This window comes from Gobio gobio (genome assembly GCF_949357685.1).
Source record: "Gobio gobio genome assembly, chromosome: 17".
Taxonomy (NCBI): Eukaryota; Metazoa; Chordata; class Actinopteri; order Cypriniformes; family Gobionidae; genus Gobio; species Gobio gobio.
In genome coordinates, this window is record NC_137110.1 from 39,053,788 (window position 1) to 39,078,769 (window position 24,982).

At 38.8% G+C, this 24,982-nt stretch overlaps 1 protein-coding gene across 1 annotated transcript in view; it reads left to right on the forward strand.

Annotated features, from left to right (window-relative positions):
• Nucleotides 1-24,982, forward strand: part of dnah9l (dynein, axonemal, heavy polypeptide 9 like) — a gene marked incomplete at its 5' end in the record, with an annotated part of 60,787 nt that overhangs the window by 22,048 nt on the left and 13,757 nt on the right. Inside the window, 45 exons of the mRNA XM_079840033.1 lie at nucleotides 575-664; nucleotides 866-1,024; nucleotides 1,169-1,252; nucleotides 1,490-1,648; nucleotides 1,787-1,909; nucleotides 1,988-2,110; nucleotides 3,000-3,224; nucleotides 3,294-3,385; nucleotides 3,468-3,594; nucleotides 3,696-3,857; nucleotides 3,940-4,065; nucleotides 5,021-5,128; nucleotides 5,211-5,342; nucleotides 5,429-5,589; nucleotides 5,677-5,833; nucleotides 5,919-6,064; nucleotides 8,215-8,331; nucleotides 8,446-8,584; nucleotides 8,693-8,785; nucleotides 8,877-9,071; nucleotides 9,176-9,253; nucleotides 10,194-10,326; nucleotides 11,444-11,571; nucleotides 11,665-11,813; nucleotides 12,342-12,492; nucleotides 12,581-12,712; nucleotides 12,819-12,992; nucleotides 14,372-14,576; nucleotides 14,787-14,952; nucleotides 15,050-15,152; nucleotides 15,731-15,970; nucleotides 16,125-16,286; nucleotides 16,386-16,579; nucleotides 17,181-17,343; nucleotides 17,455-17,578; nucleotides 17,679-17,821; nucleotides 17,922-18,083; nucleotides 20,339-20,572; nucleotides 20,796-20,942; nucleotides 21,115-21,228; nucleotides 21,583-21,726; nucleotides 21,999-22,181; nucleotides 23,147-23,248; nucleotides 23,356-23,490; nucleotides 23,708-23,881. Of these exons, the coding sequence (XP_079696159.1) occupies nucleotides 575-664; nucleotides 866-1,024; nucleotides 1,169-1,252; nucleotides 1,490-1,648; nucleotides 1,787-1,909; nucleotides 1,988-2,110; nucleotides 3,000-3,224; nucleotides 3,294-3,385; nucleotides 3,468-3,594; nucleotides 3,696-3,857; nucleotides 3,940-4,065; nucleotides 5,021-5,128; nucleotides 5,211-5,342; nucleotides 5,429-5,589; nucleotides 5,677-5,833; nucleotides 5,919-6,064; nucleotides 8,215-8,331; nucleotides 8,446-8,584; nucleotides 8,693-8,785; nucleotides 8,877-9,071; nucleotides 9,176-9,253; nucleotides 10,194-10,326; nucleotides 11,444-11,571; nucleotides 11,665-11,813; nucleotides 12,342-12,492; nucleotides 12,581-12,712; nucleotides 12,819-12,992; nucleotides 14,372-14,576; nucleotides 14,787-14,952; nucleotides 15,050-15,152; nucleotides 15,731-15,970; nucleotides 16,125-16,286; nucleotides 16,386-16,579; nucleotides 17,181-17,343; nucleotides 17,455-17,578; nucleotides 17,679-17,821; nucleotides 17,922-18,083; nucleotides 20,339-20,572; nucleotides 20,796-20,942; nucleotides 21,115-21,228; nucleotides 21,583-21,726; nucleotides 21,999-22,181; nucleotides 23,147-23,248; nucleotides 23,356-23,490; nucleotides 23,708-23,881 (6,558 nt within the window). The remainder of the gene's footprint in view (nucleotides 1-574; nucleotides 665-865; nucleotides 1,025-1,168; nucleotides 1,253-1,489; nucleotides 1,649-1,786; nucleotides 1,910-1,987; nucleotides 2,111-2,999; nucleotides 3,225-3,293; nucleotides 3,386-3,467; nucleotides 3,595-3,695; nucleotides 3,858-3,939; nucleotides 4,066-5,020; nucleotides 5,129-5,210; nucleotides 5,343-5,428; nucleotides 5,590-5,676; nucleotides 5,834-5,918; nucleotides 6,065-8,214; nucleotides 8,332-8,445; nucleotides 8,585-8,692; nucleotides 8,786-8,876; nucleotides 9,072-9,175; nucleotides 9,254-10,193; nucleotides 10,327-11,443; nucleotides 11,572-11,664; nucleotides 11,814-12,341; nucleotides 12,493-12,580; nucleotides 12,713-12,818; nucleotides 12,993-14,371; nucleotides 14,577-14,786; nucleotides 14,953-15,049; nucleotides 15,153-15,730; nucleotides 15,971-16,124; nucleotides 16,287-16,385; nucleotides 16,580-17,180; nucleotides 17,344-17,454; nucleotides 17,579-17,678; nucleotides 17,822-17,921; nucleotides 18,084-20,338; nucleotides 20,573-20,795; nucleotides 20,943-21,114; nucleotides 21,229-21,582; nucleotides 21,727-21,998; nucleotides 22,182-23,146; nucleotides 23,249-23,355; nucleotides 23,491-23,707; nucleotides 23,882-24,982) is intronic.

Consider the following 24,982-nt stretch of genomic DNA (forward strand, 5'->3'; position numbering starts at 1 on the left):
TTTTTTAAGAATGTTGGTAATCCAACAGTTTTGGTTCCCATTGACTTTCATTTTATTTTTTGTCCATACAATGAAAGTCAATGGGAACAAAAACTGTTGAGTTACCAAAATTCTTCAAAATATATTTTCATGTTCCATTGAAGAATGAAAGTCATAGAGGTTTCAAACAACATGAAGGATAGAAGGATAGGAGACTATCCCTTTTTAAAATTATCCTGCTGGCTAACCTGACATTTCAAGAATGAACTGTGATAGTCATGGACATTTTTTTGTATTTTTGGCTTTCATAAAGTCACATTATAATTGTACAGTTTCCATATGTTATTGCAAATTAAAAACCTAATATATTATTTGTACTAAAATAGTTTTTTTCAAACCAAAAAAACATACAAAAATATAGATATAAAATATATTAATAACACAAAAGACATTTTCTTTTTAAAGTAAGTATTATTTTTGTGGTGGGACCAGTAAAATTGTTCTTGTACAAGACAGCAGAAAAATCCTTATTGTTGAGCACTTTTGAATATAGAGTGGTGGAGATGTTGCTGAGCATCTGTGGTTTGTTTCTTAGGTTAAACAGCATGAATTCAGGGAACAGTTCCGCACTGAGCCCATATTCTTTATCAGCCTGGAGGAGCCAACATACAAACTCATCGACAAGGTGCTTACAAAAAAAAACTATTGTGTCTGAGTGAGTGTGTATGTTTATTCTTTAAATAGGTTTTATTCTTCTGCAAAAAAGTTTTTGTTCTAGCCCAGATGGTGCTTGCTCATTGGAATTATATAAATGTTATACTGTACATTCTATATGTTTAAATGTGCATGTATATAAATGTCTTTGTTTATCTGAATTTTTGTGTAGACTAATCGTGCGGTGGCACATTTGGAGAGTGAAATGTCTAAGCTTCAACAAACAGCCAATCTGTTCGAGGTCAGTTTCCCTGATTACAAACAACTTCGACAGTGTCGGTCAGACATCATCCTGGTTAAAGCAGTCTGGGATATGGTTATCTTTGTCAAGGTAATCTTTACTGCACAAAAGTACTCCCAAAAACCCACTTACACAGAATACACACATACAGAATAGTCTTTGTTGCACTTTCCAAAATGCTAACCCAGTATTCTCCTCTGGTTGGCATCCTCTTGGGAATGATGGGTAATGTAGTCCTGCATCTCAGACTGGACTAAGACACCATGGAAGGAGATCAATGTGGAACAGATGGATATGGAGCTCAGAAGGTTTGCTAAGGTACAGTTTACATCCTAAAGTTCTGTCTGTCTTCAACGTTCACCATATGCAAAAAATGAGTTCAAGAACCAGGGGTTGGACAAGGTGTATGACAATCTACATATACAAAAATAAATACGAAAGCGCTGAATATTTATCATTGTTAATATATCTAGATGATAAATAAAATGGGGCCTTATACTGTATATTTATTGATTGTCATAGAATAACAGCCTGTATATGTTTGTGAATGTGTAGGAGATGAAGACTCTGGATAAAGAGGTGCGTGCGTGGGACGTCTACAACGGCCTGGAATCCATTGTTAAGAATTTGTTGACATCACTGAGAGCTGTCAATGAACTTCAAAACTCTGCTGTCAGAGAGAGACACTGGCAACAGCTCATGCACACAACAGGGGTAACAAACACAAACCAGCCTAGCATAACCATAATCTGACATCACCTGCTCTTCGGAATGCCTAATAAATATCAGTTGAGTGATAAATATCATGTGAGTAATATAGAGAGGAACTAACCTCTCTTCTTGTCCCTGTAGGTGAGTTTTGTGATGGATGAGAACACCACACTTGGTGATCTCTTAGAGCTGCAGCTCCACCGTGTGGAGGAAGAAGTGAAGAACATTGTGGACAAAGCAGTCAAAGAGATGGGAATTGAGAAGGTAGAGAGATTTAAAAGCATTTCTGAGAAACTTGGAGGCATTTCAGGGTGCAATAAAATGTATCTGTTGTGTGTACAGATTCTTGGTGAGATAAAGCAGACGTGGTCCATGATGTCTCTGTCGTATGAGACACACACAAGCACTGGAACACCTCTGCTCAAAGCCAATGAGAACCTCATTGAAACCCTGGAGGATAACCAGGTAACTTCCTGTATCAGTCAGCTAGGTTTAGCTGAAATCAGCTTATTCAATCTCAGCTAAATCTACATTTACTTCACTTTGTTCAGTTTAGTTAGATTTTGATCTGATCAGATCAATTTAGTTTGGTTATGAGTGTAGATCAGTCTGATTCCAGATAAATTTGGTTCTATTCTTATCTGATCTTTTCAGTTTGGTTAAATTCTGATCAGTTTAGTTCAATTCAGTTTAGTGTCAATCAGATCAGATCGATTCAGTTTGGTTATCATCATCAGATGAGGTCACTTTGGTTTTATTTTGATCTGATCTAAATTGGTTTAGTTCAGTTCAAATTCAAGTTAATTTAGATCAGATCAATTTAGTTTGGTTATGATCAGATCAGATCAAATCAAACTCAAATCACTTCCTGATTTTTTTTTGGGGGAGTGTGTGACGGCGCTTTAAATACACTCTAAAAAAAAAAAGGTTCTATATGGCACCAAAAATGGTACTTGGCTCGTAATCATAGGGGAACCTTTTTTAGTGCTATATAGCACAATTTTTGGTGCTTCAGTGGTTCTTCAGCGGTTCTTCAGAGGTGCTATATAGCACCTTAGTCGAAGAACCGGTGAAGAACCTCTGAAGAACCGCTGAAGCACCAAAATTGCTGCTATACAGCACTAAAAAAGGTTCCCCTATGATTACGAGCCAAGAACCATTTTTGGTGCCATATAGAACCTTTTTTTTTAGAGTGTAGCTGCGGCTCGGAGGCTTGCTCCAAACTCATTTCGTTGCATTGTACTTGTACATGTGTAATGACAATAAACTTGAATCTTGCATCTAATCTAAACTTCATGTCATACCAGACCAGGTCAATTCAGTTAAATTCCTTGTGTATATGTGTGATACTCAGGTTCAGTTGCAGAATATTCTCATGAGTAAGTATGTGGAGTATTTCATGGTAGAGGTGAGCGGCTGGCAGCGAAAGCTGGTGGTGGCTGATCTGGTCATTGGTACGTGGTTGGCGGTTCAGCGGACATGGGCCCACCTTCAAAGTATTTTCACAAACTCTGAGGACATCCGGAACCAGCTGGCCCATGACGCTGAGCGGTTTCAGGGCATCCACCAGGACTTTCAGGTATTATGACAGAGTACGCATGAGTTAACAGCGAGATCAGAAATGTATTAACACAAAACCTTGTTTCAGGGTTTAATGATCACTGTTGTGGAGACCAATAATGTGATACAAGTCACTAATCAGCCAGGCTTCTTGGAGCAACTTGAGACTCTTCAGCAAAGGTAATGTGTGTTAAACTCATTAAAAATTAACTTTATGACACTTTTCCATTGCAAATCATTTGTGTGTGTCTGTGTATTGCAGATTGTCAGTGTGCGAGAAGGCTCTGGCTGAGTATTTGGAGACAAAGCGTTTGACATTTCCACGCTTTTACTTCGTCTCGGCTAGTGACTTGCTGGAAATTGTTTCTAAGGGAACTCAGCCTAGACAGGTTGCTGCTATTAATACATCACAATGTCCACTTTGTGTTTATCTGTAAAAGAATGTGTGTGTGTTAATGCATATGCGTGTAAATGTGCATATAATGCACAGGTGACCCGACACCTGCTGAAGCTTTTTGACAATCTGGCTGACCTAAAATTTAAAGAGGATGATGATGGAGCAACGGATCCCAAAACAACTGTTGCCTTGGGGATGTACAGTAGAGAGGGAGAGTATGTGCCCTTCTCACAGCCCTGTGTGTGTGAGGGACAGGTGAGACACAACGACACATACGCAACACTCCATCTTTAGATGCTGTAGTTGAAAAACGTTTTGTCTGTCTATCATGTAACAGGCAGAGTGTTGGCTGAATACTCTAGAGAAGGCCATGCGTTCCACTGTTCGCCAGGAGATCTCTGAAGCGGTGGCAGCATATGAAGACAAGCCAAGAGATCAGTGGCTGTTTGACTACCCGGCACAGGTGTGTTAGTGAGTGTTTGGGTCCATTTTAGTTAGTGCTTTGAGATGAACTTAAACTTTAGCAGTTTAGAACTCACCCTTTTCAGTGGCAGAAAATCGTACACTTGCTAATGTTAAAAATATGGCTGTTTAACATGAAGGAAGTCAAAAAGATAATTATAGTAACTCAAGTGTATGATGAATCAAATTAAAGATGATTTGCAGAGTTGGAGTGTTATTCACAACCATTTCCATGTTTTAAAAATGGCCAGAATGGCAGAATTGTCTTTTCCGCAGATATGGATGGAGCACTATACTAAAATACAATTTATAAAACAGATAGTTCGGGATAGTACACAGACTACACACACACTCCGCTCCATGTTGTGCCTAACAACACCCCTTAGCTGTTCTAAATTCAGTGTAAACCACGTCTTTTTGGGGCTTATTGCTTTATTTTACTGCATGAAACATAAAGCAGTACCAATATAGTTCGATTCCAAAGCGAAAGACTCTTATCAACTGGTTCATTTTAGTGAATAAAACGCATGCAACCATTGTGGTGATGAATGACTTTTCTTTTTAGAGAATCAAAAACATTTATGGATAAATCATAATGGTCAAATTAATTTATTAACACTCACTCACTTAACCGCAAGGTAATACTTTCACCATGGCCGAAAATGAAGAAAAAGAAAAATGTTATATATAACTTTTGTTAGAATTCTATAACATTTATTTGATATCGGTTTTTTTAGCAGTAGTCAGCTGCGGAGAGTTAATGCATTAAGTATTATATTGTATATTGTAAGAACAAAACAAAACAAAAAAAACACAAAAATCATGTAGCCTACATTAATACAAAATCGAAGTTTGAATCAATCAAAGTAATGTACTTACATGAAGGCAATAATTTAACAATTATTTAACAGATTCATTTCAAATGTGTGTGCATTTTGTATGTGTCTGGTTCTTAGGTAGCACTGACTGGGAGTCAGATTTGGTGGGCGATAGATGTGGGTATTGCCTTTGAGAGGGTGGAGGAAGGTTTTGATACTGCCCTGAAAGACTACAACCGAAAACAGGTAAATAAAAATATAAAAACACTAACTCATTTCGTTTTATGTTGATAGCTGAGAAAATCACTGTAACTGTAACTGACTGTAGATCAGTCAGCTGAACTCTCTGATAAACATGCTACTGGGTGAACTCACCCCTGGAGACCGACAAAAGATCATGACCATCAGCACTATTGATGTCCACGCTCGTGATGTAGTTGCTAAACTCATATCTCAGAAGGTAATCAAGCATGTATTTAATCTGTTGCCTAAAATAAAGGTTTGGGAAGAGGAAGTATTATGCCATCATAATGACCTGTGTCCTAGGTGACCAGTGGACAGGCATTTGCGTGGCTGTCACAGTTACGGCACAGATGGGATGAGCAGCAGAAGCACTGTTACATCAACATCTGTGACGCACAGTTTCAGTTCTCATACGAGTATCTAGGGAATACCAACAGACTTGTCATAACACCGCTCACTGACCGGTCAGTGTCACACATAATTACTGATCAGATTTGGGCTGTGATCTTCTTGCTGATGTTATTTGACTATGCCGATCATTGTACCCGCAGATGTTACATCACTCTGACTCAGTCTCTGCACCTCACCATGAGTGGCGCCACCTCTGGTCCTGCCGGAACTGGCAAGACAGAAACCACCAAAGACCTAGGCAGATCGCTCGGCATTATGGTCTATGTGTTCAACTGCTCAGAGCAAATGGACTACAAGGTGTGCAGGCCACAATACATCGGTCTCAGGAACACTACTGGCACACCTCGCTTTACTTCTTTCTCTTTCTTCCTTTCTCTTTCAGTCCATAGGTAATATCTATAAAGGTTTGGCCCAGACGGGAGTGTGGGGCTGTTTTGATGAGTTTAACAGGATCTCTGTAGAGGTTCTGTCTGTGGTTGCTGTGCAGGTGAAAACCATCCAGGATGCAGTCCGCAACAAGAAACAAAGGTCAGTTTCATCTCACTCCATTTCTGCACATTTCACACCATCCAATAACATCCAATCCTATCCTGTTCTGTTCCATAATGTTATGTTCAATCACATCTTTTTCCCACCTCCTATTCCGTCTTGCCCCACCCTCTTGCATCCTATTCTATTGTTTTCCATACAATGTCGTACAAATTCCATGTTACACTATTCCATACCATCCACAGGGTTCGGACAAGGTGCTTAAAGGGTTCACCCAAAAATTAAAATGCTGTCATCAGTTACTCCAAGCTGTTCCAAACCTGTATTAGTTTCTTTGTTCTGCTGAACACAAAAGAACATATTTTGAAGAATGTTTGTAACCAAGAGCAACCATTGACTACCATAGTAGGGGAAAAAATCTGTTACAGAACCTTTGTGTTCAGAAGAACAAAGAAACTCATACAGGTTAGGAACAACTTGAGAGTAAATGATGACAGAATTTAAATTTTTGGGTGAACTATCCCTTTAAAGTGCTTGAAGTACTTCAATTAGACTTTTTGAAATTCAAGTCATGGAAAGCCCTTGAAACCAGTCATACATATTTATGAAGAGGTACTTGAAAAAGTGCTTGAATTATTGAAAGAAAATAGTGTTTAATTTTTTCGATAAAACAATATTTTCATGCAAAATTAACGCTGCATAGATATAAAGACATTTTGCATGACTATGAGCGTGATATTGCTCACCAAGTATGTGATACAATTTTCATTCTTTAGGTCCATCATATATTCACGAAGAAAAAAAATCAGTTTGAATAAGGAAAGCGATATCTTTGTCATAGTATCCTTTCAATTGTTAAAGTTGCCACAGTCATTGCGTACTTTGCATGTGCTACACTTTATTTGTACCATTTTGTTTTATTAGTATATTTTATTCATCTGTTTTTTTAGAATTTGAAAGATAATAAAGACATTGTTTTGATAAGAGCAATCTCTGATTATAGTCCTTGAAAACCAAAACAAGTAGTGCTTGAGAAGTCATTGAAAGTCCTGGAATTTCATTTTATAGTATCTGTACAAACTTTGCATCCAATCGTGTCTTGTTCCATCACATTCCTTTCTTTATATTGTCTGTATCCCTTCTATCCCATCCCATCATATCTTCTCCCATTCCATCCCACCCCATCCTCCAGGGGTGCCGCTAGCCATTTTGGGCCCTATGAAAGAATATGAGGTTGGGCCCCCTAATGCACCAAACATAAAAGCCAACCTAGCAATCCAAAATCTTTGTCTGCAATTTAATAATACTGACCTATTAAGCTCCGTTCGCTCAACACAGAATGCCCTGACATGCTGGTTCAAAAATATGTGAAATAAGTAGGGCTGCACCCGTTTTTTTTTTAAAGCACTAATGCACTTTTATTAATTTATAAAATATATATACTGGAGAGAATTCTAGACCATAATGAGCGTTTAGGTAATATATTAGCCTATTCCGCACTCAAGCGCACACATAAAGCTTGCCCCAAAGAACCGGCACAAGTAATTATTATGAATGTGTCGAAAATAGCAAGGAGACATTTTAATTGTTTATTAATAAACTAGTGTTTTCAATGTCAGTGTCGGCTACAAAGATGAAGTTGACGACTCGCCATCACCGCAGTGAACACGCCAAGAGAGAAATACACATTTCATACCTGTTCACTTTTCATAATCAACATAGATGACATTAAAAAAATAACATTTATAATATTTAAACATAAACATGAAACTAAATACCTTTTCTTAATGGCTACAACAAGTATGGTAGCCTACAATACAGAGAAATTTCATGTCGTAGCGGGATTTGAGCGAACGTCATTTTACCGGTGAGCGGTTCATGAGTGTTTTGCTGGAAATGCAGAAATAAGGCATATTTAGTTTTATTTGTAACTCTTTGGTAGATGATACATTTATATGACATTACAACCAGTACTGTTACTACTAATAAAACCGATCTCTGGGGGGCCCAAAAGTGCGTGGGCCCTTACAATCGTACTAACCCCCCCTTAGCGGCGCCCCTGCCATCCTCTCAAGTCTAATTCTCACAATTTTTCCATCCTATTCCATGCACACCCTTTTCTATTCCATTCTATCTCATAACATGTTAAACCATCCCATATCACCCCCCTTCATTCCATTATGTATTAGGTTCCACTTCCTGGGGGAGGAGATTGAGTTGAGGACAACAGTTGGGATCTTCATCACTCTGAACCCTGGATATGCAGGGAGAACTGAACTACCAGAAAACCTCAAAGCACTTTTCAGGTTCAGGCTCTGGTTATGCAACTGAATGGAATGAAATAGACAATAATATTTGATTTTTAGATGTTTATAACTGAAAAAAAGATATGGAACATGAACCCTATCTCTGTGTTTTAGGCCATGTGCAATGGTGATTCCTGATTATGAGTTAATCTGTGAGATCATGTTGGTGGCTGAAGGTTTTATAGAAGCACGTCTCCTCGCACGCAAGTTTATCAGTCTCTATACACTCTGCAAAGAGCTGCTCTCCAAACAGGTACACACACACACACACGCATTGATACATGAACACACTTAATGCTTTTGTTTGCTTTTTTTGTCCATTGTATTGGGTGATCTTTCAAGATCATTATTTGTTTTGTAGGATCATTATGACTGGGGCTTGAGGGCCATAAAGTCAGTCTTGGTTGTTGCTGGGTCACTGAAGAGGGAGGACAGGAGCTGTCCTGAAGAGCAGGTGCTCATGGGAATTGTAGTTTAGAAGTGAGGAATTTCTCTTTGTTGCTTTATATTTATGTTTTGTAATGTGGTGTATGTGTGTTTTTCAGGTGCTGATGCGTGCTCTGCGAGACTTTAACCTGCCAAAGGTTGTGACGAGTGACGTGCCAATATTTTTGGGACTGATAAGTGATCTCTTTCCTCTTCTGGAAATCCCACGCAAGAGAGACCATCAGCTTGAGCTGAGCGTACGCCAGTCAGTTGCTGAACTCCACCTGCAGCCAGAGGAGAACTTCATACTCAAGGTGTGTGTCGTATGTGAGAAATGTTCAAATGTTTTACATTTAATGATTTTGGATAGTTGCAAATCTTCTCCCCTTCTGTTTCTTATCACCTCTTCTGCTTTCAGGTGACCCAGCTGGAGGAGCTGTTGGCAGTGAGACACTCTGTTTTTGTAGTAGGTGGACCTGGAACAGGAAAAAGTCAGGTCAGTCCAATGAAGAAATAGTGAAAGGCACAGAGATAAATGTTTCTGAGGTTGTGATAACCTCTTGAGTTTCTAACTCTAACCAGGGCCGTAACCACCATAGACATTGAGGGGGACAAGTCCCCCCCAATAATTAGAAATGGACAAATTCTTGCACTGCTCTCCTGCACTTCATTACGCAGCACTGTGTATGTTAGGATGACAAAAAGGTTTAAAAGTTAAATTTTTAGTCTGGTCTGCCTCAGGTCTAACGGCGCTCGTCAATGTCAAAATGATTGAGGTGGCCAATCAAATCAAAGTAGGCAGGGTTTACGTTCTCTTTTGGCTCGTTCACAGTCTTCACACAGACAAGCGCGTCAATCTATCGCTTAATGTCATTGCGGGGACTCTATTCTTTCTGGTGAAATCACAAAACAAAATGCACACAAACGTGTCCATGCTCTTAATATACAATCATTGAATATCTTTGATTTTAATGAAGAAGAAAAAAAACTATATGAGGGCGGATTAGAACCTGTAACCTTCGACATGGTTTACAAAAATTCTACCACCTGACCACCAAAGAATTCAAGTGTTGATAGCGGATATATGTATTTATTCACTAACAGGAAGAATCTCAAGACTAACGATATATTTGATGCAAGTTAATGCAAATATTATTTCCCAAAATGATTATTTCCCAACTAGAAGTAGACCTAGATTTTCCTTCACTGTTCTATTTCATTATGCTTTATAAAAATAAAAAAATTGCCCCCCCCATGTTCAAGACATGGTTACAGCCTTGACTCTAGCTATGTATTTGCTGCTTCTTGTTTTTCATACACAATACATGATGTTTAGAGAGCCTATACTAGGTAGCCCAATTAATTTGAGTGGGTCATGTTGCTGTTTCAGTAAACTAATTATTCATGGTTGAATTATGTGGTTGTTTATGGGTCAGATTCTGAAGACACTGCATAAGACCTACTCTAACATGAAACTGAAGCCCATCTGGACTGACATCAATCCTAAAGCTGTCACCACTGATGAGCTGTTTGGCTTCCTGCACCCAGCTACACGGGAGTGGAAAGATGGTGTGTATGTGTGTGTGTTTATGGGAGTGTGGTTTAATTCCTTCGTTTGAAGTTCATCTCTGTAGACAGCTGTCAGCTGTGGTGTATATGTGTTTATATGCAATTGTTTCTCTAAATTTTTGAGTGTGTTGCATTTGTCTATTGCTATGAGGAACCATATGTCCCATAAAGATCTGAAATAAACAACATGGTGGGGACCTTTGATTCATAAAGGGGTAAAATAGGATTTTATTTAAAACATTTTATATAAATATATTAAACACCACCTTTCAAAAGTTTGGGGTCGGTTTTTTTATTTTGAAAGAAATGGAAAATTAAATTGGATCAAAAGGGACAGTAAAGACATTTAAAATGTTAAAAAAAAATCTATTTCAAGTAAATGCTGATCTTTTGAACTTGAAAAAATTTATCGCATAGGCTAAATGTAAAAATATTAAGCACCGCAACTGTTTTCAGCATCAATAATATGTGTCACAAACTGCTCAGAGACTTTGGTTTAGGATCCAAATGCAGTTGTTTATTAAGGGGTAATCCAGAATCGTAAATCTATATAACAGGCACAGGGTCAAACACAGGCAAACAATCCAAATAGGCAACCGGCAGGAAACACAGGCTGTGTTCATCCAAATAACCAGGCAAAAGAGTCATAAAGCATAAACTGGAAACCAGAATAATACTCAGATTTGCAGTATGACAACAAACAAGATTTAGCGAAGAAAGATAGGCAGGGTTAACAAGAATAATGAGACACAGATGGATGTAATCAGGCATAATGAGTCTGGGCAATGGGTTGTGGGAAATGTAATCCATGGTGAGATAACCAAGACGGAAGGAGTGCCCTCTAGTGGAAAAAGAGTGAGGAAAGTGGAGTGAGTAAAGTAAACTCTAGTGGAGTAAAGATGCTGAAAATGCAGCTTTGCCATCACAGATATAAATTACATTTATATACATTTTAAAACATTAAAATAGGAAAAAGGTATTTTGGTATTTAATGGAATAACCGTGATACATTTTTATGTGTGGCTTATGTGTCCAGATAATTTTTGGGGCCATTTTATGTGTGTATAAAAATGTGAAAGAAAGTATATTTGTGTGATCACAGATTCTTGGGTTTCAGGTCTGTTTTCTTCTACTATGAGAGAACTCTCTGCCATATCTCATGATGGACCGAAGTGGATTGTTCTAGATGGAGATATCGACCCCATGTGGATTGAATCACTGAATACTGTCATGGATGATAATAAGGTTGTTCGTCATGACTTAATAGTGCCATAAATGTGTGTACTGTGTGATTTTGTTTATATTTATTTATGTGTGTATGTGCTGTGTGTATATTAGGTGCTTACCTTGGCCAGTAATGAGCGGATATCACTGACCCCCTCCATGCGTTTGCTGTTTGAGATCAGCCACCTGAAGGCTGCAACACCGGCTACAGTATCTAGGGCTGGAATTCTTTACGTGAACCCTCAGGATCTGGGCTGGAGTTCGTGAGTGAGAGTATTCACTTCACTGACATATTTCTCAAACTAATTTCATTCGTCAAAAGTTAAAAAGTTCAGTGAAAACAATAATATTCTGATATATAATTACAAGTTAAAACAACTTTTCTATTTTAATATATTTTAAAATGCAACATATCTGTGATTGCAAAGTGTCACATGATCCTTCAGAAATCATTCTAATATGCTTATTTGATGCTCAAGAAACATTTCTTATGATCAATGTTAGAAACAGGTTTGCTGCTTAAAATTTAGGTTGAAACCATGACACTTCTTTCGGGATTCTTTGAATATAAACCTCAGAGAAGAACATTTATTTGAAATAGGAATATTTTGTAACATTGTAAATGTCTTCATAAAATGTCTTTGATAAATGTTATGCATTCTTGTTACAGAGCAAAATTATTACAGAGAAAAATCTTACTGACCCTGGAGTCTTTTGAGCGGTAGAGTAGGTTTTGTATCAAATACTGCAGTTTGTGTTTGAGACACTCAACCCCTCATTTTAATTAACAGGTATGTGACAAGCTGGATAGACACCCGTCAGGCCCAATCTGAGCGAGCAAATCTCACTATATTGTTTGATAAGTATGTGCCCTACTGTCTGGAGCAGGTCAGATGCAACCTTAAGACAATCACACCTATACCTGAGATGAGCATGGTGCAGGTAAGAGACACACAGTCCAACACACATAGGTAAGTATAGCCAAACTTTTCTATTACTTTAATGTGTGCCTATTGTTTGTATGTATCAGACCCTGTGCTGTCTGCTGGACTGCTTGCTGACTGAAGAAAACACCCCTCCGGACTCACCCCGTGAGCTCTATGAGCTCTACTTTGTGTTTGCATGTGTGTGGGCCTTTGGAGGAGCTCTATTCCAGGACCATGTTAGTCTGAAAATTCATGACCACTTTTTGCCACATATCTGTTCACTTTGTGATAATCTCTATTTGTGATACTCTATCTCTGTTCTTTTGCTTTGTCTCTTGTCAGCTAATAGACTATCGTTCAGAGTTCAGTCGTTGGTGGTGTAAGGAGATGAGAGCTGTGAAGTTTCCCTCTCAGGGTTCAGTGTTTGATTACTACATCGACCCCAACACCAAACGTTTCACTCCGTGGAGTGAGCGCACACCTCCCTTTGAGCTGGAACCCGACATCCCTTTGCAGGTAAATTAGGAACAAAACAAATTACAGAAAATATAGTCTATCTTTTATACTTTGTTTTCATAAAACAATTTATCAGTTTAATTTCCTACAGCGTCTTAAAGGGACAGTTCAACCAAAATTCAAAATTGCCATTTTTAAGTGAACAAACCCTTTAGGGTTAGTTCACCCAAAAATGAAAATTCTGTCATTAATTACTCACCCTCATGTTGTTCCAAACCCGTAACACCTTCGTTCATCTTCGCAACACAAATTAAGATATTTTTTAAATCAGAGAGCTCTCTGACCCCTCCATAGAAAGCATTTATTTACCACTTTCAAGGCCCAGAAAGGTAGTAAAGACATCGTTAAAATATTCCATGTGACTACAGTGGTTCAACATTAATTTTATGTAGGGACGAGAATACTTTTTGTGTGTTAAAAACATATAAAAATAACGATAAAAATAACTACTTTATTCAACAATTTCTTCATGTCTGTGTCAGTCTCCTGCGCTGTTGACGTAGCAAATATAGTGCAGCACTTTCTAAGTGCTACGGCAGAATGCCGGCTTACCATTGGCCGATGCTGTTCACGTGAGCACCACAACATATGCGTAACAACGTAAACTGTGTAGGAGACTGACACAGACAAGAAATTGTTGAATAAAGTCATTATTTTGGTTTGTTTTTTGCGTACAAAAAGTATTCTCATCGCTTCTTAACATTAAGGTTGAACAATGTTTTTACTACCTTTCTGGGCCTTGAAAGTGGATATAACGTTGCAGTCTATCGGGTGTCAGACTCAGAAAGCACTAGGATTTCATCAAAAATATCTTAATTTGTGTTTCGAAGATGAACGAAGGTCTAGTTGCTTCTATTGCCCTCATTTGTTAGTCGCTTTGGATAAAAGCGTCTGCTAAATGACTAAATGTAAATGTAAGATTTAATGACAGAATTTTCATTTTTGGGTGAACACCCTTTAAGGCCTGTATAATAATAGCTATAATGAGATCTATATTAGTGTCCACACCATTGGATGATTGTGATTTATGTTTATTCTATTCTCTCACTTTAGTTATCTTCTGTAAACATAATTGCATCACACAATTTCAAGTTGGAAGGATTTTGATTAGCTGTCATTGTTTTTATTGTTGGTGCAATGCGATACCGATGATATTGTTCCTCTCTGCGGTTATCGTTATAGAAGTTATCGTTTTAGAGTTAACATCATTTTATGAACTTTATGTTCATAGTTATCATTATAGTTATTTTTAACTTATTGTTAACTATCTTAAAATTGGCAACTTCCTCGGTATGACATGTCATTGATGCTATGATACGCAGACTTATAATTATAGAGCTGCAAAAAATCACCTCTTTAAATTTTGTCCATGTGTACAGACGGTATTGGTGCAATCGGCAGAGACGATCTGCTTGACATACTTCATTGAGTTACTTCTGCAGAAGGGGAAGCCAGTGATGTTGGTAGGAAATGCTGGTGTAGGGAAAACTATCCTGGTCTGGGATAAGATTTCTAAACTTAAAGAGGAATTCATGGTGGCCAAAGTACCGTTCAATTACTACACAACCTCAGCCATGTTACAGCGTGAGTAAGATGATGAAAGTTGTATACGCACACACCGTATTCTCTCATAAACACAAAAACATGTAGTACACAAACGGAAACATTTGCGACAATTAGTGATATAAAAAATCACTTTATATGTATGCATGCAAACGCATGGACACATTTGCATGGTAGGACATCATTATACAAATTACAGGCATTTTTTCCATTCTGGTTGTTTGACTGTAGGTGTACTGGAGAAACCACTGGAGAAAAAGGCAGGGCGGAACTTTGCTCCTTATGGTACTAAGAAGCTCATCTACTTTGTGGATGACCTGAACATGCCTGAGGTAGATGCATATGGCACTGTTCAGCCTCATACGCTTATCAGACAGCACCTGGACTACTCCCACTGGTATGAGAAAATGCGCATCAATGCATGTCGATGAAACATGATTTACAGTCTTGTTTTAAAATGTGCTTTTGATTAAATGACTGTTTCTATTTTGTAGGTATGACCGTCAGAGACTAGTCCTCAAGGAGATTCATAACTGTCAGTACATCACCTGCATGAACCCAACAGCAGGAAGCTTCTCAGTTAACCCTCGGCTACAGGTAACCATAACAACCAATACATATCCAGCCCTCATCGGAAAGTAACCATAGCAATATTTCAACCTTGACTATACGTAATTATAACAAACAATACATATCAAAATCTAGTATCCAATGCAGACATGAAAAGAAGCCTGGACAAGGAGTTGTGCAGCATGCTCGGATATTGTCGGAAGGGTCTGATTTTGTTATGTTTTCCATTTAAGTTCATCAAACAGTATTTCCTGGTTCTTGGCTGACCCGGGTGGTATTATTATTGATGAGTCATCAGCGTAGCTGTGGTAATAAAATGCAGATTGTAGGCCCCAGTAATGCTGTGTATATCTAGAAAAGGAGAGGGCCAAGTACTGAACCCTGAGGCACCCCATGGTATCTTGGTAAAGGAAGATTTGGTGTTTAACAATGTTGAAGGCCAGCACAATAAAGAAAGTATACTATAGGTAACCATAAAAACTAGCTCATGTGAAACCTTCAAGCACAGTTGAAGCTCAAGCCTGCCTTACAATTTCATTAGTGTTTACCAAACAAAGACACATCCTGTCCAAATATGCTTTTTTATCTTTTTCTTCCCCTGACAGAGGCATTTTTCAGTGTTTGCTGTACATTTCCCCAGCGCAGAGGCTCTGAGCACCATATACAGCAGTATTCTGAGTGGTCATTTCCTGCAGGGTGGCTACAGCTATGGTGTTAGTCGCATGGCCAGCACACTAGTCCAAGCTGCCATTTGCCTGCATCAGAAAATGAGCCAGAACTTCCTGCCCACAGCCATTCGGTTTCACTACATTTTCAACCTCAGAGACATCTCTAACATATTCCAGGTGTGTCTCTGTGGAACAGATGCGTATGTCTGTGCAGTTACAGAGTACTATGGCTGTATGTATGTATAAAGTGGCCTTTACTTGTTGGCCACTTTATACATATTAGTGTTGTCATGCTTTTTTCTGTGTTCTTATATTTTGTCTGTGTGTGTAGGGAATCCTCTTCGCTCTGCCAGAGCATGTGCGGTACCCTATAGACCTTGTGCACCTATGGCTGCATGAGTCTTCTCGTGTGTATTCAGACAAATTGATGGAGGAGAAAGACGTTGAGCTGTTTAACAAGATTCTGCTAGACACAGGCAAGCGATACTTTGAGGTGAGCAGAACTTCTCAAATCCCAGGTGGGGTCACCTGTGAACTGGAAGACCAATTATCAAAAAAACCTTTTGCTCTCTCTTTTTCTTTCTCTGTGTAGGGTATAGATGAGTCTATATTTATCAACCAGCCATTGATCTACTCTCATTTCGCTCATGGTGTGGGTGAGCCACGTTATGCACAGGTGACTGACTTGGAGAAGCTTCAGAAGACCCTGATGGATGCTCTTGAGCACTACAATGAGCTGCACTCTGACATGAACCTGGTGCTGTTTGAGGAAGCCATGCAACACATGTGAGCCGGCTAGAAAATAACACAATTCAGGTTTTAAACTGTATTTAACAGAATTGTAAACATCATAAAAAAACATAAAACAGCCCACAATATATTTAGTTTGACTTTCTGAAGTTGACAATCAAAAGAGTTGACATTTTCTGAACCTCATATGTAAACTATATTATGGCTGAAATATATTAAAAGTTGGACATATAGTACATCCTACTTTACCTGCATACATACAGTTTACTCATGTAAAGTAAAATATACTATATGACAAATCTCGGCTGTGAGATTGCAAAATGTAAACTGTATTATTGTACAGCTCTATCCATATAGTTGTGTGTATATATATTGTATCCAAAATATACACTGTATATTTATAAATATATACTTGTATAACTGCTTGGCTTTTATTTAATTGGAAACATTTCTGGAACTATAAAGTTGGATATATTAGTATGTCCAACTTTATCTGCATTCATGCAGTATACTTGCGTAGGGCGATATATACTGTATAGCATATCTCGGCTTGATTGCGTGTATCATCGCAAAATGTGAACTATATTATCATCACCCATCTCTAATCTGAGTGCGTCATCTGTGTGTTTGTGTGCAGTTGTAGGATAAGTCGTATTCTCGAGTCTCCTATGGGGAATGCCTTGCTGATTGGAGTAGGTGGTAGTGGGAAACAGAGTCTCTGTCGTTTGGCTGCTTTTCTCAGCATGCTGGAAGTATTTCAGATCACACTGAGAAAGGGTTATGGCATCAGTGACCTGAGGGTAACACACCCACACACACACACTGCATTTCAATTATCTCTTTTTGTTTGAAGCTTAATATGAAATATTGTGAAAAGTTTTACTATTCCATTCTTTTTTCTTTATTTGTAGAGTGATATCGCTGCACTGTACATAAAGGTGGGAGTGAAGAACATCGGCACAGTCTTCCTGCACACAGATGCCCAGATTCCTGATGAAAGATTCCTGGTCCTCATCAACGACATGCTAGCATCAGGTATGCATTGCACATTTTCTTCTTCCTCTCAATCCTGACAGTGGCTCTCAGTTTGTTTGTGTTTATATATATGTGTGTGTGTGTGTGTGTGTGTGTGTAGGAGATATACCTGATCTCTTCAGTGAGGAAGAGGTTGATATGATCGTCACCTCTATTCGTGTGGAGTTGAGGGCGCTTGGTTTGCTGGACACACGTGAAAACTGCTGGAACTTCTTCATTGATCGTATACGCAGACAGCTCAAGGTTGGTTTCCTTATTTTGAAAACCGTATCCTAAGTGTATATTAATATTATGTATGAATATGTGAATGTTATTCTGATGACATGCTCCTTCTGCACTGTAGGTGGTACTGTGTTTCTCTCCGGTTGGCTTCACTCTTCGTACACGTGCACGGAAGTTTCCGGCTCTTGTGAACTGTACCGCCATTGACTGGTTCCATCCTTGGCCCCAGCATGCACTGCAGTCTGTCAGCAGCACTTTTATACAAAATATCTCTGGCCTGGAGGTAACCGTCTAGGGACAGCGAGAGTGATATACATAAAATAGATTAAACATAAAATTATAGCTGCATTCTAATTAGCATATTTCTGAATTTGAATTTGAAAAGTACACTCACCTAAAGGATTATTAGGAACACCTGTTCAATTTCTCATTATTGCAATTATCTAATCAACCAATCACGTGGCAGTTGCTTCAATGCATTTAGGGGTGTGGTCCTGGTCAAGACAATCTCCTGAACTCCAAACTGAATGTCAGAATGGGAAAGAAAGGTGATTTAAGCTATTTTGAGCGTGGCATGGTTGTTGGTACCAGACGGGCCGGTCTGAGTATTTCACAATCTGCTTAGTTACTGGGATTTTCACGCACAACCATTTGTAGGGTTTACAAAGAATGGTGTGAAAAGGGAAAAACATCCAGTGTGCGGCAGTCCTGTGGGCGAAAATGCCTTGTTGATGCTAAAGGTCAGAGGAGAATGGGCCGACTGATTCAAGCTGATAGAAGAGCAACTTTGACTGAAATAACCACTCGTTACAACCGAAGTATTCAGCAAAGCATTTGTGAAGCCACAACACGCACAACCTTGAGGCGGATGGGCTAAAACAGCAGAAGACCCCACCGGGTACCACTCATCTCCACTACAAATAGGAAAAAGAAGCTACAATTTGCACGAGCTCACCAAAATTGGACAGTTAAAGACTGGAAAAATGTTGCCTGGTCTGATGAGTCCCGATTTCTGTTGAGACATTCAGATGGTAGAGTCAAAATTTGGCGTAAACAGAATGAGAACATGGATCCATCATGCCTTGTTACCACTGTACAGGCTGCTGGTGGTGGGGGTGTTATGGTGTGGGGGATGTTTTCTTGGCACACTTTAGGCCCCTTAGTGCCAATTGGGCATCGTTTAAATGCCACGGCCTACCTGAGCATTGTTTCTGACCATGTCCATCCCTTTATGACCACCATGTACCCATCCTCTGATGGCTACTTCCAGCAGGATAATGCACCATGTCACAAAGCTCAAATCATTTGAAATTGGTTTCTTGAACATGACAATGAGTTCACTGTACTAAAATGGCCCCCACAGTCACCAGATCTCAACCCAATAGAGTATCTTTGGGATGTGGTGGAACGGGAGCTTCGTGCCCTGGATGTGCATCCCACAAATCTCCATCAACTGCTATCCTATCAATATGGGCCAACATTTCTAAAGAATGCTTTCAGCACCTTGTTGAATCAATGCCACGTAGAATTAAGGCAGTTCTGAAGGCGAAAGGGGGTCAAACACAGTATAAGTATGGTGTTCCTAATAATCCTTTAGGTGAGTGTATATATGACCCTGGACCACAAAACCAGTCATAAGGGTAAATTTTTCGAAATTGAGATTTATACATCATCTGAAAGCTGTATAAATAGATGTATTTGTTAGGATAGGACAATATTTGGCCGAGATACAACTATTTGAAAATCTGGAATCTGAGGCTGCAAAAAAATCGTAATATTGAGAAAATCGCCTTTAAATTTGTCGAAATGAAGTCCTTAGTAATACATATTACTACTAATAATACATTTTTTATTTATTTACGGTAGAAAATGTACAAAATATCTCCATGGAACATGATCTTTACTTAATATCCTAATGATTTTTGGCATAAAAGAAAAATCCCATTTTGACCCATACCGTGTATTGTTGGCTATTGCCACAAATCGACCCACGTGACTTATGACTGGATTTGTGGTCCAGGGTCACATATAATTAAAAACTGCATCTTAATGTATTGTTGGTGTTTAGACTAGTGTTTAAATGTTAAAGGACCGTACAATAAAAAAAAGAAATTAATACTTTTATTCAGCAAGGATGTATTAAATTGTGCCAGTGACAGTGAAGACATTTGTCACAAAATATGTGTTCATATAAATGCTTTTCTTTTAAATTTAAACTATAATAATAAATGTTTCTTGAGCAGCAAATCAGCATATTAGAATGATTTCTGAAGGATCATGTGACAGTAATGATGCTAAAAATGCAGCTTTGCCATCAGAAATAAATAAATACATTTAAAAGTATATTAAAATTGAAAATGATTATTTTAAATTGTAATAATATTTCACAATATTTCTGTTTTGACTGTATTTTTGGTCTAATGAATGCAGTCTTAGTCAGCATAAGAGAGTCAAAAACATTTTTAAAAATCATACTTACCTAAACTTTACAACAGTAGTGTAAATTCAATAACCCCGACATGCTTTTCTTCTCTGTAGCCGGAGGTGAGAGTGTCCATCAGTGAATTTATCTCGTTCGCTCACACTAGTGTGAATGAAGTCAGCGTAAAGTATCAGCAGAATGAAAAACGTTTCAACTACACCACACCCAAGAGCTTCCTGGAGTTCATGAAACTTTACGGCAACCTGCTGGGGACAAAAAGAAGAGAACTGAGACAGAAGATGGAACGTCTGGAGAACGGCTTGCAGAAACTACTGAACACTGCATCACAGGTCAACCTTACATTTAAAAACCACACACACACAGGCTTTCACCAAAATCTACCAAATTGTATAATCATGTGAAAAGATTTCTGTTCTTTTGGCTTAACCAAGGCCACCTGGGCCGGGAGAATGCATCTCATTTTGGAAGCTTAAAATAAATGTTAAATAAATCTAATTATTACACCATATTCTCAGTCCTTTAAGTTGGACATTATCTGGACCTCTCTTTCAGGTGGAGGATCTAAAGGCTAAATTGGCCACGCAGGAAGTGGAGTTGCAGCTAAGAAATACTGATACTGAAGCTCTCATCGCTAAAATTGGCCAGCAGAGTGAAAAACTCAGTCAGGAGAGGAGCGTAGCAGATGCAGAGGAGCAAAGAGTGAGACACGCACATACAGATATTCCCACCCTCCTGCACAAAATCACCGCCGTATTAGAATAGCACATGATTCCCCTTATTTTTTATATTAATACTTGATATTGATGGGTATATATCTGTAAAAGACATCATAATGATTGTAAAATGTGTCAAATAATGATTGCAATATCAGGTAGAAGCAATCCAAGCAGAAGTGACCAAACAGCAGCAGGAGACCGAATCAGATTTGGCGAAAGCAGAACCGGCTTTACAGGCAGCTAATGCAGCACTCAACACACTCAACAGGGTGTGTATTTGTGTGTGTAGTGTATGTATGTACTAGACCAGTGGTTCCCAACCACGTTCCTGGAGGACCCCCAACAGTGCACATTTTGGATGTGTCCTTTGTCTGACACACCCACATCAGGTCTTGGAGTAGCTACTAATGAGCTGATGACCTGAATCAGGTGTGTTTGATTGAGGAGACATGCAAAATGTGCACTGTTGGGGGTCCTCCAGGAACGTGGTTGGGAACCACTGTACTAGACTATAGTTTGGGGACTAACGTGTGTGCTTTGTCTCCTTTATTGAAACGTCCTCACACTAAGAATCCAAATGCTCTGTTTTGATGAGCTTGATTTGTGTATGTGTGTGTGTATAGCTGAATCTAACAGAGTTGCGGACGTTTCCAAATCCTCCCGCCATCGTATCGAATGTGTCTGCAGCCGTTTTGGTGCTGCTGGCTCCTGGTGGCCGTATTCCAAAGGATCGCAGCTGGAAAGCATCTAAAGTTGTCATGAGTAAAGTGAGTGTGTGTAGAGCTGACATTTAAGATTTATTCTCAGGGTTTTCATGAGTCATATTCGAAAGGGCTTCTGACATTTAACTGGCGTTTAACTCATATTCCATCTATAAGCAAAAGGCTGAAATTTACTTTAATTGCCAAAAATGTTAGCGATTCTTGAGTATTGAAGTTTTCAAATGGCATATTAATTGAATAATTTGGCAGTGAGACTCAACAGGTTATGCAAAGAGGTAAATTGGGTGAATTTATTCCTTTTCTTTCTGTGTGTTTAGGTGGATGACTTCTTACAGGCGCTGATTAATTTTGATAAAGAGCATATCCCCGAAGCCACAGTGCGTGTGATCAAAGACGAGTATCTTAGTGATCCTGAGTTTAATCCAGAGTTTGTCCGTCTGAAAACCTCTGCAGCGGCCGGTCTCTGCGCCTGGGTCATTAACATCATTCGCTTCCACGAGGTTCTGCTCCCTTACACCATAATAATTATTCAGAACCATTGCATGAATAACTAGTTATAATTATAAATCATGTAATTATGAAATATACTTAACCATTAAAGTAGTAACTATTTAGACTAAGTATAAAAATGCAAGATTTTAAATGAATGCATCTATATTATGAACAATGTGGGATTGTATTGTGTGTGGATGACTCATTGAGTTTTTGTGATTGTATGGTTTACAGTGTGTTTTTCTGCTTCTCTCCTCCATGCTGCTCTGTCCAGACATATGTGAGTAAACACTTGCTAATTTGTTTAGTTAAAAAATTATACAACAGCATGGTAATAATGGACACAAGAACATTTCAACGCAACCCGACAGACTATAATAATTTAAACTGGTTTAATTGAAATGAATATAGATTGGAATTGGAATTAATATAGAACCTCTGCTATGTCTAGTAGGGGTTCAGTAAAAAAAAACTTTTGCAAGAAATTAATACATTTATTAAGCAAGGATGCATTAAAAGGTGAGAGTAAAGACATTTATCATGTTACAAAAACTTTCTATTTCAAATAAACATTCCTTTGAATGTCATGCTCATCAAAGAAATAAGTATCATGGTTTGCACAAAAATATTAAGAAGCACAGCTGTTTTCAACATTAATGATAATAATAGAGAATATTCCTTGAACACCAAATCAGCATTAAGGATCATGTGAGTTTTTACTGTATTTTTTGATCAAAGAACTGCAGCCTTGGTGAGCATAAGAGACTTTCGAAAACATTAAAAATCGTATTGACCCACAGCTTTTGAACAATAATGTATGTAGTCACCTGTGATTTATTATTTCATCTTCAAGTGTTTAAATGTCTGCCAATAATTCTGTTTTGCCAAAGAAGAGAAATCCAGTGCTCTGTAAACCACTCTAACGTTCTGGTATTGTGTTTGTGTGTTTAAATATGTGTTTTGGTTTCATTAGGTGTTCTGTGAGGTGGAAGTGAAGAGGATGTGTTTGTCTCAGGCCAACGCCGACTTGGCTGAGGCTGCAGAAAAGTTAGAGGTCATCAGAAGGAAGCTGGCCGTAAGTCTCTCTCGCTTGCTCTCACCCTCTCTCTCTACCATAATATCTCATTAGTTGTTTCACAAAGATGCACTGTATAATGTCAAATGTGTGTGTGAAATGTGGAGGAGTTGGATGGTAGTTTGGACACACTGAAAGCTGCGTTTGAAAAAGCAACCTCGGAGAAACTCCGCTGTCAGGATGAGGTGAACCACACCAACAACACCATCAAGCTGGCCAACCGCCTGGTCAAGGGTTTAGAGGTCAGAATACAATACACTTGTTTTGTCTTTTGGACAATAGTTGTATGTTTATGTTGTCATACTAATTTTAAATGTGAAATCATCTATTATCTACTATTGATATGGTATATTTCTGTATCGTGCATACCATATGTGCATTGCTAATAGAGATCAATCATTTATTTAAATCTTCCATATCAGAGAAATGTGTTTTTGTGAAAATGCATGTGTATTTCAGTCAGAAAATGTACGCTGGGTTCACGCTGTGGCTCAGTACCGCGAGCAGGAATCCACTCTGTGTGGAGATGTTCTCCTCACTGCAGCCTTCATCTCATACGCGGGCTCATTCTCAAAGAGATACAGAGAGGAGTTACTCCATAACCTCTGGATGCCTTACCTGCGCGCCCAGAAGGTAAGTGTGTGTGATTGTGAAACTGTATGTCTTGAATACTGATTTTCTGTTGTTGTCTCCATATCAAAAGGAGATTGTGGTGCTAAAAATGTGTATTGTTTTACCTGTTCAAGTTCAGAAACCTCAAACAGCATAGAGTGCAAGGATTTGAAAGGGATAGTTCACCCAAAAAAGGCAAAATTCTGTCATGAAATACTCGGATCACAAATGAAGATCTTTTTAATGAAATCTGAGAGCTTTCTGTCACTCCATTGACAGCTACACAACTAAAACTTTGACGCTTCAAAAAGTTCAAAAATAGACCGTGAAGCTAATCCGTATGAATCGAGCGGTTTAGTCCAAATTTTCTGAAGAGACTCCATCGCTTTATATGATGAACAGATTTAGTTTTATTCACATATAAACATTCATCAACTCACACATCAGTTGTGGTGAATGGAAGTTCAAGCATGTTCACTTGATGTGTGAGAACCAATGAGGTTCATTCTTGTGTTACGCAGCACCTTTGAGCTTCCGCCAGAACCAATGAGGTTCATTCTCATGTTACGCAGCACGTTTGAGCTTCCGCCAGAACCAATGAGGCTCATTCTTGTGTTACGCAGCACGTTTGAGCTTCCACAAGAACCAATGAGGTTCATTCTTGTGTTACGCAGCACTTTTGAGCTTCTGCAAGAACCAATGAGGTTCCTTCTCATGTGTTACGCAGCACGTTTGAGCTTCTGCCAGAACCAATGAGGTTCATTCTCTTGTTACGCAGCACGTTTGGGAACCAATGAGGTTCATTCTTGTGTTACGCAGCACGTTTGAGCTTCTACAAGAACAAATGAGTTTTGTTCTTGCACATCAAGCAGGTTCGGTCGAGCTTCTGTTTATGTTCGCTGATCAATGTTTATGTGAAATGTCAGAACCACAGTGGAAAATTAAACCATATTTGTACCGGCTGGGCCGGATTGGCATGGAATAGAACGGTTAAGCAACGAGAACGGTTTGGCCCGACAGTGGAAAAGTAACTATGTCCTTGCTACGGCTTGCAAGTTTGTTGTCAGGTCTATTGTAGAGGGCCCTTCCCCATCCTTCAACAACAGGATGCTTTTATATCCC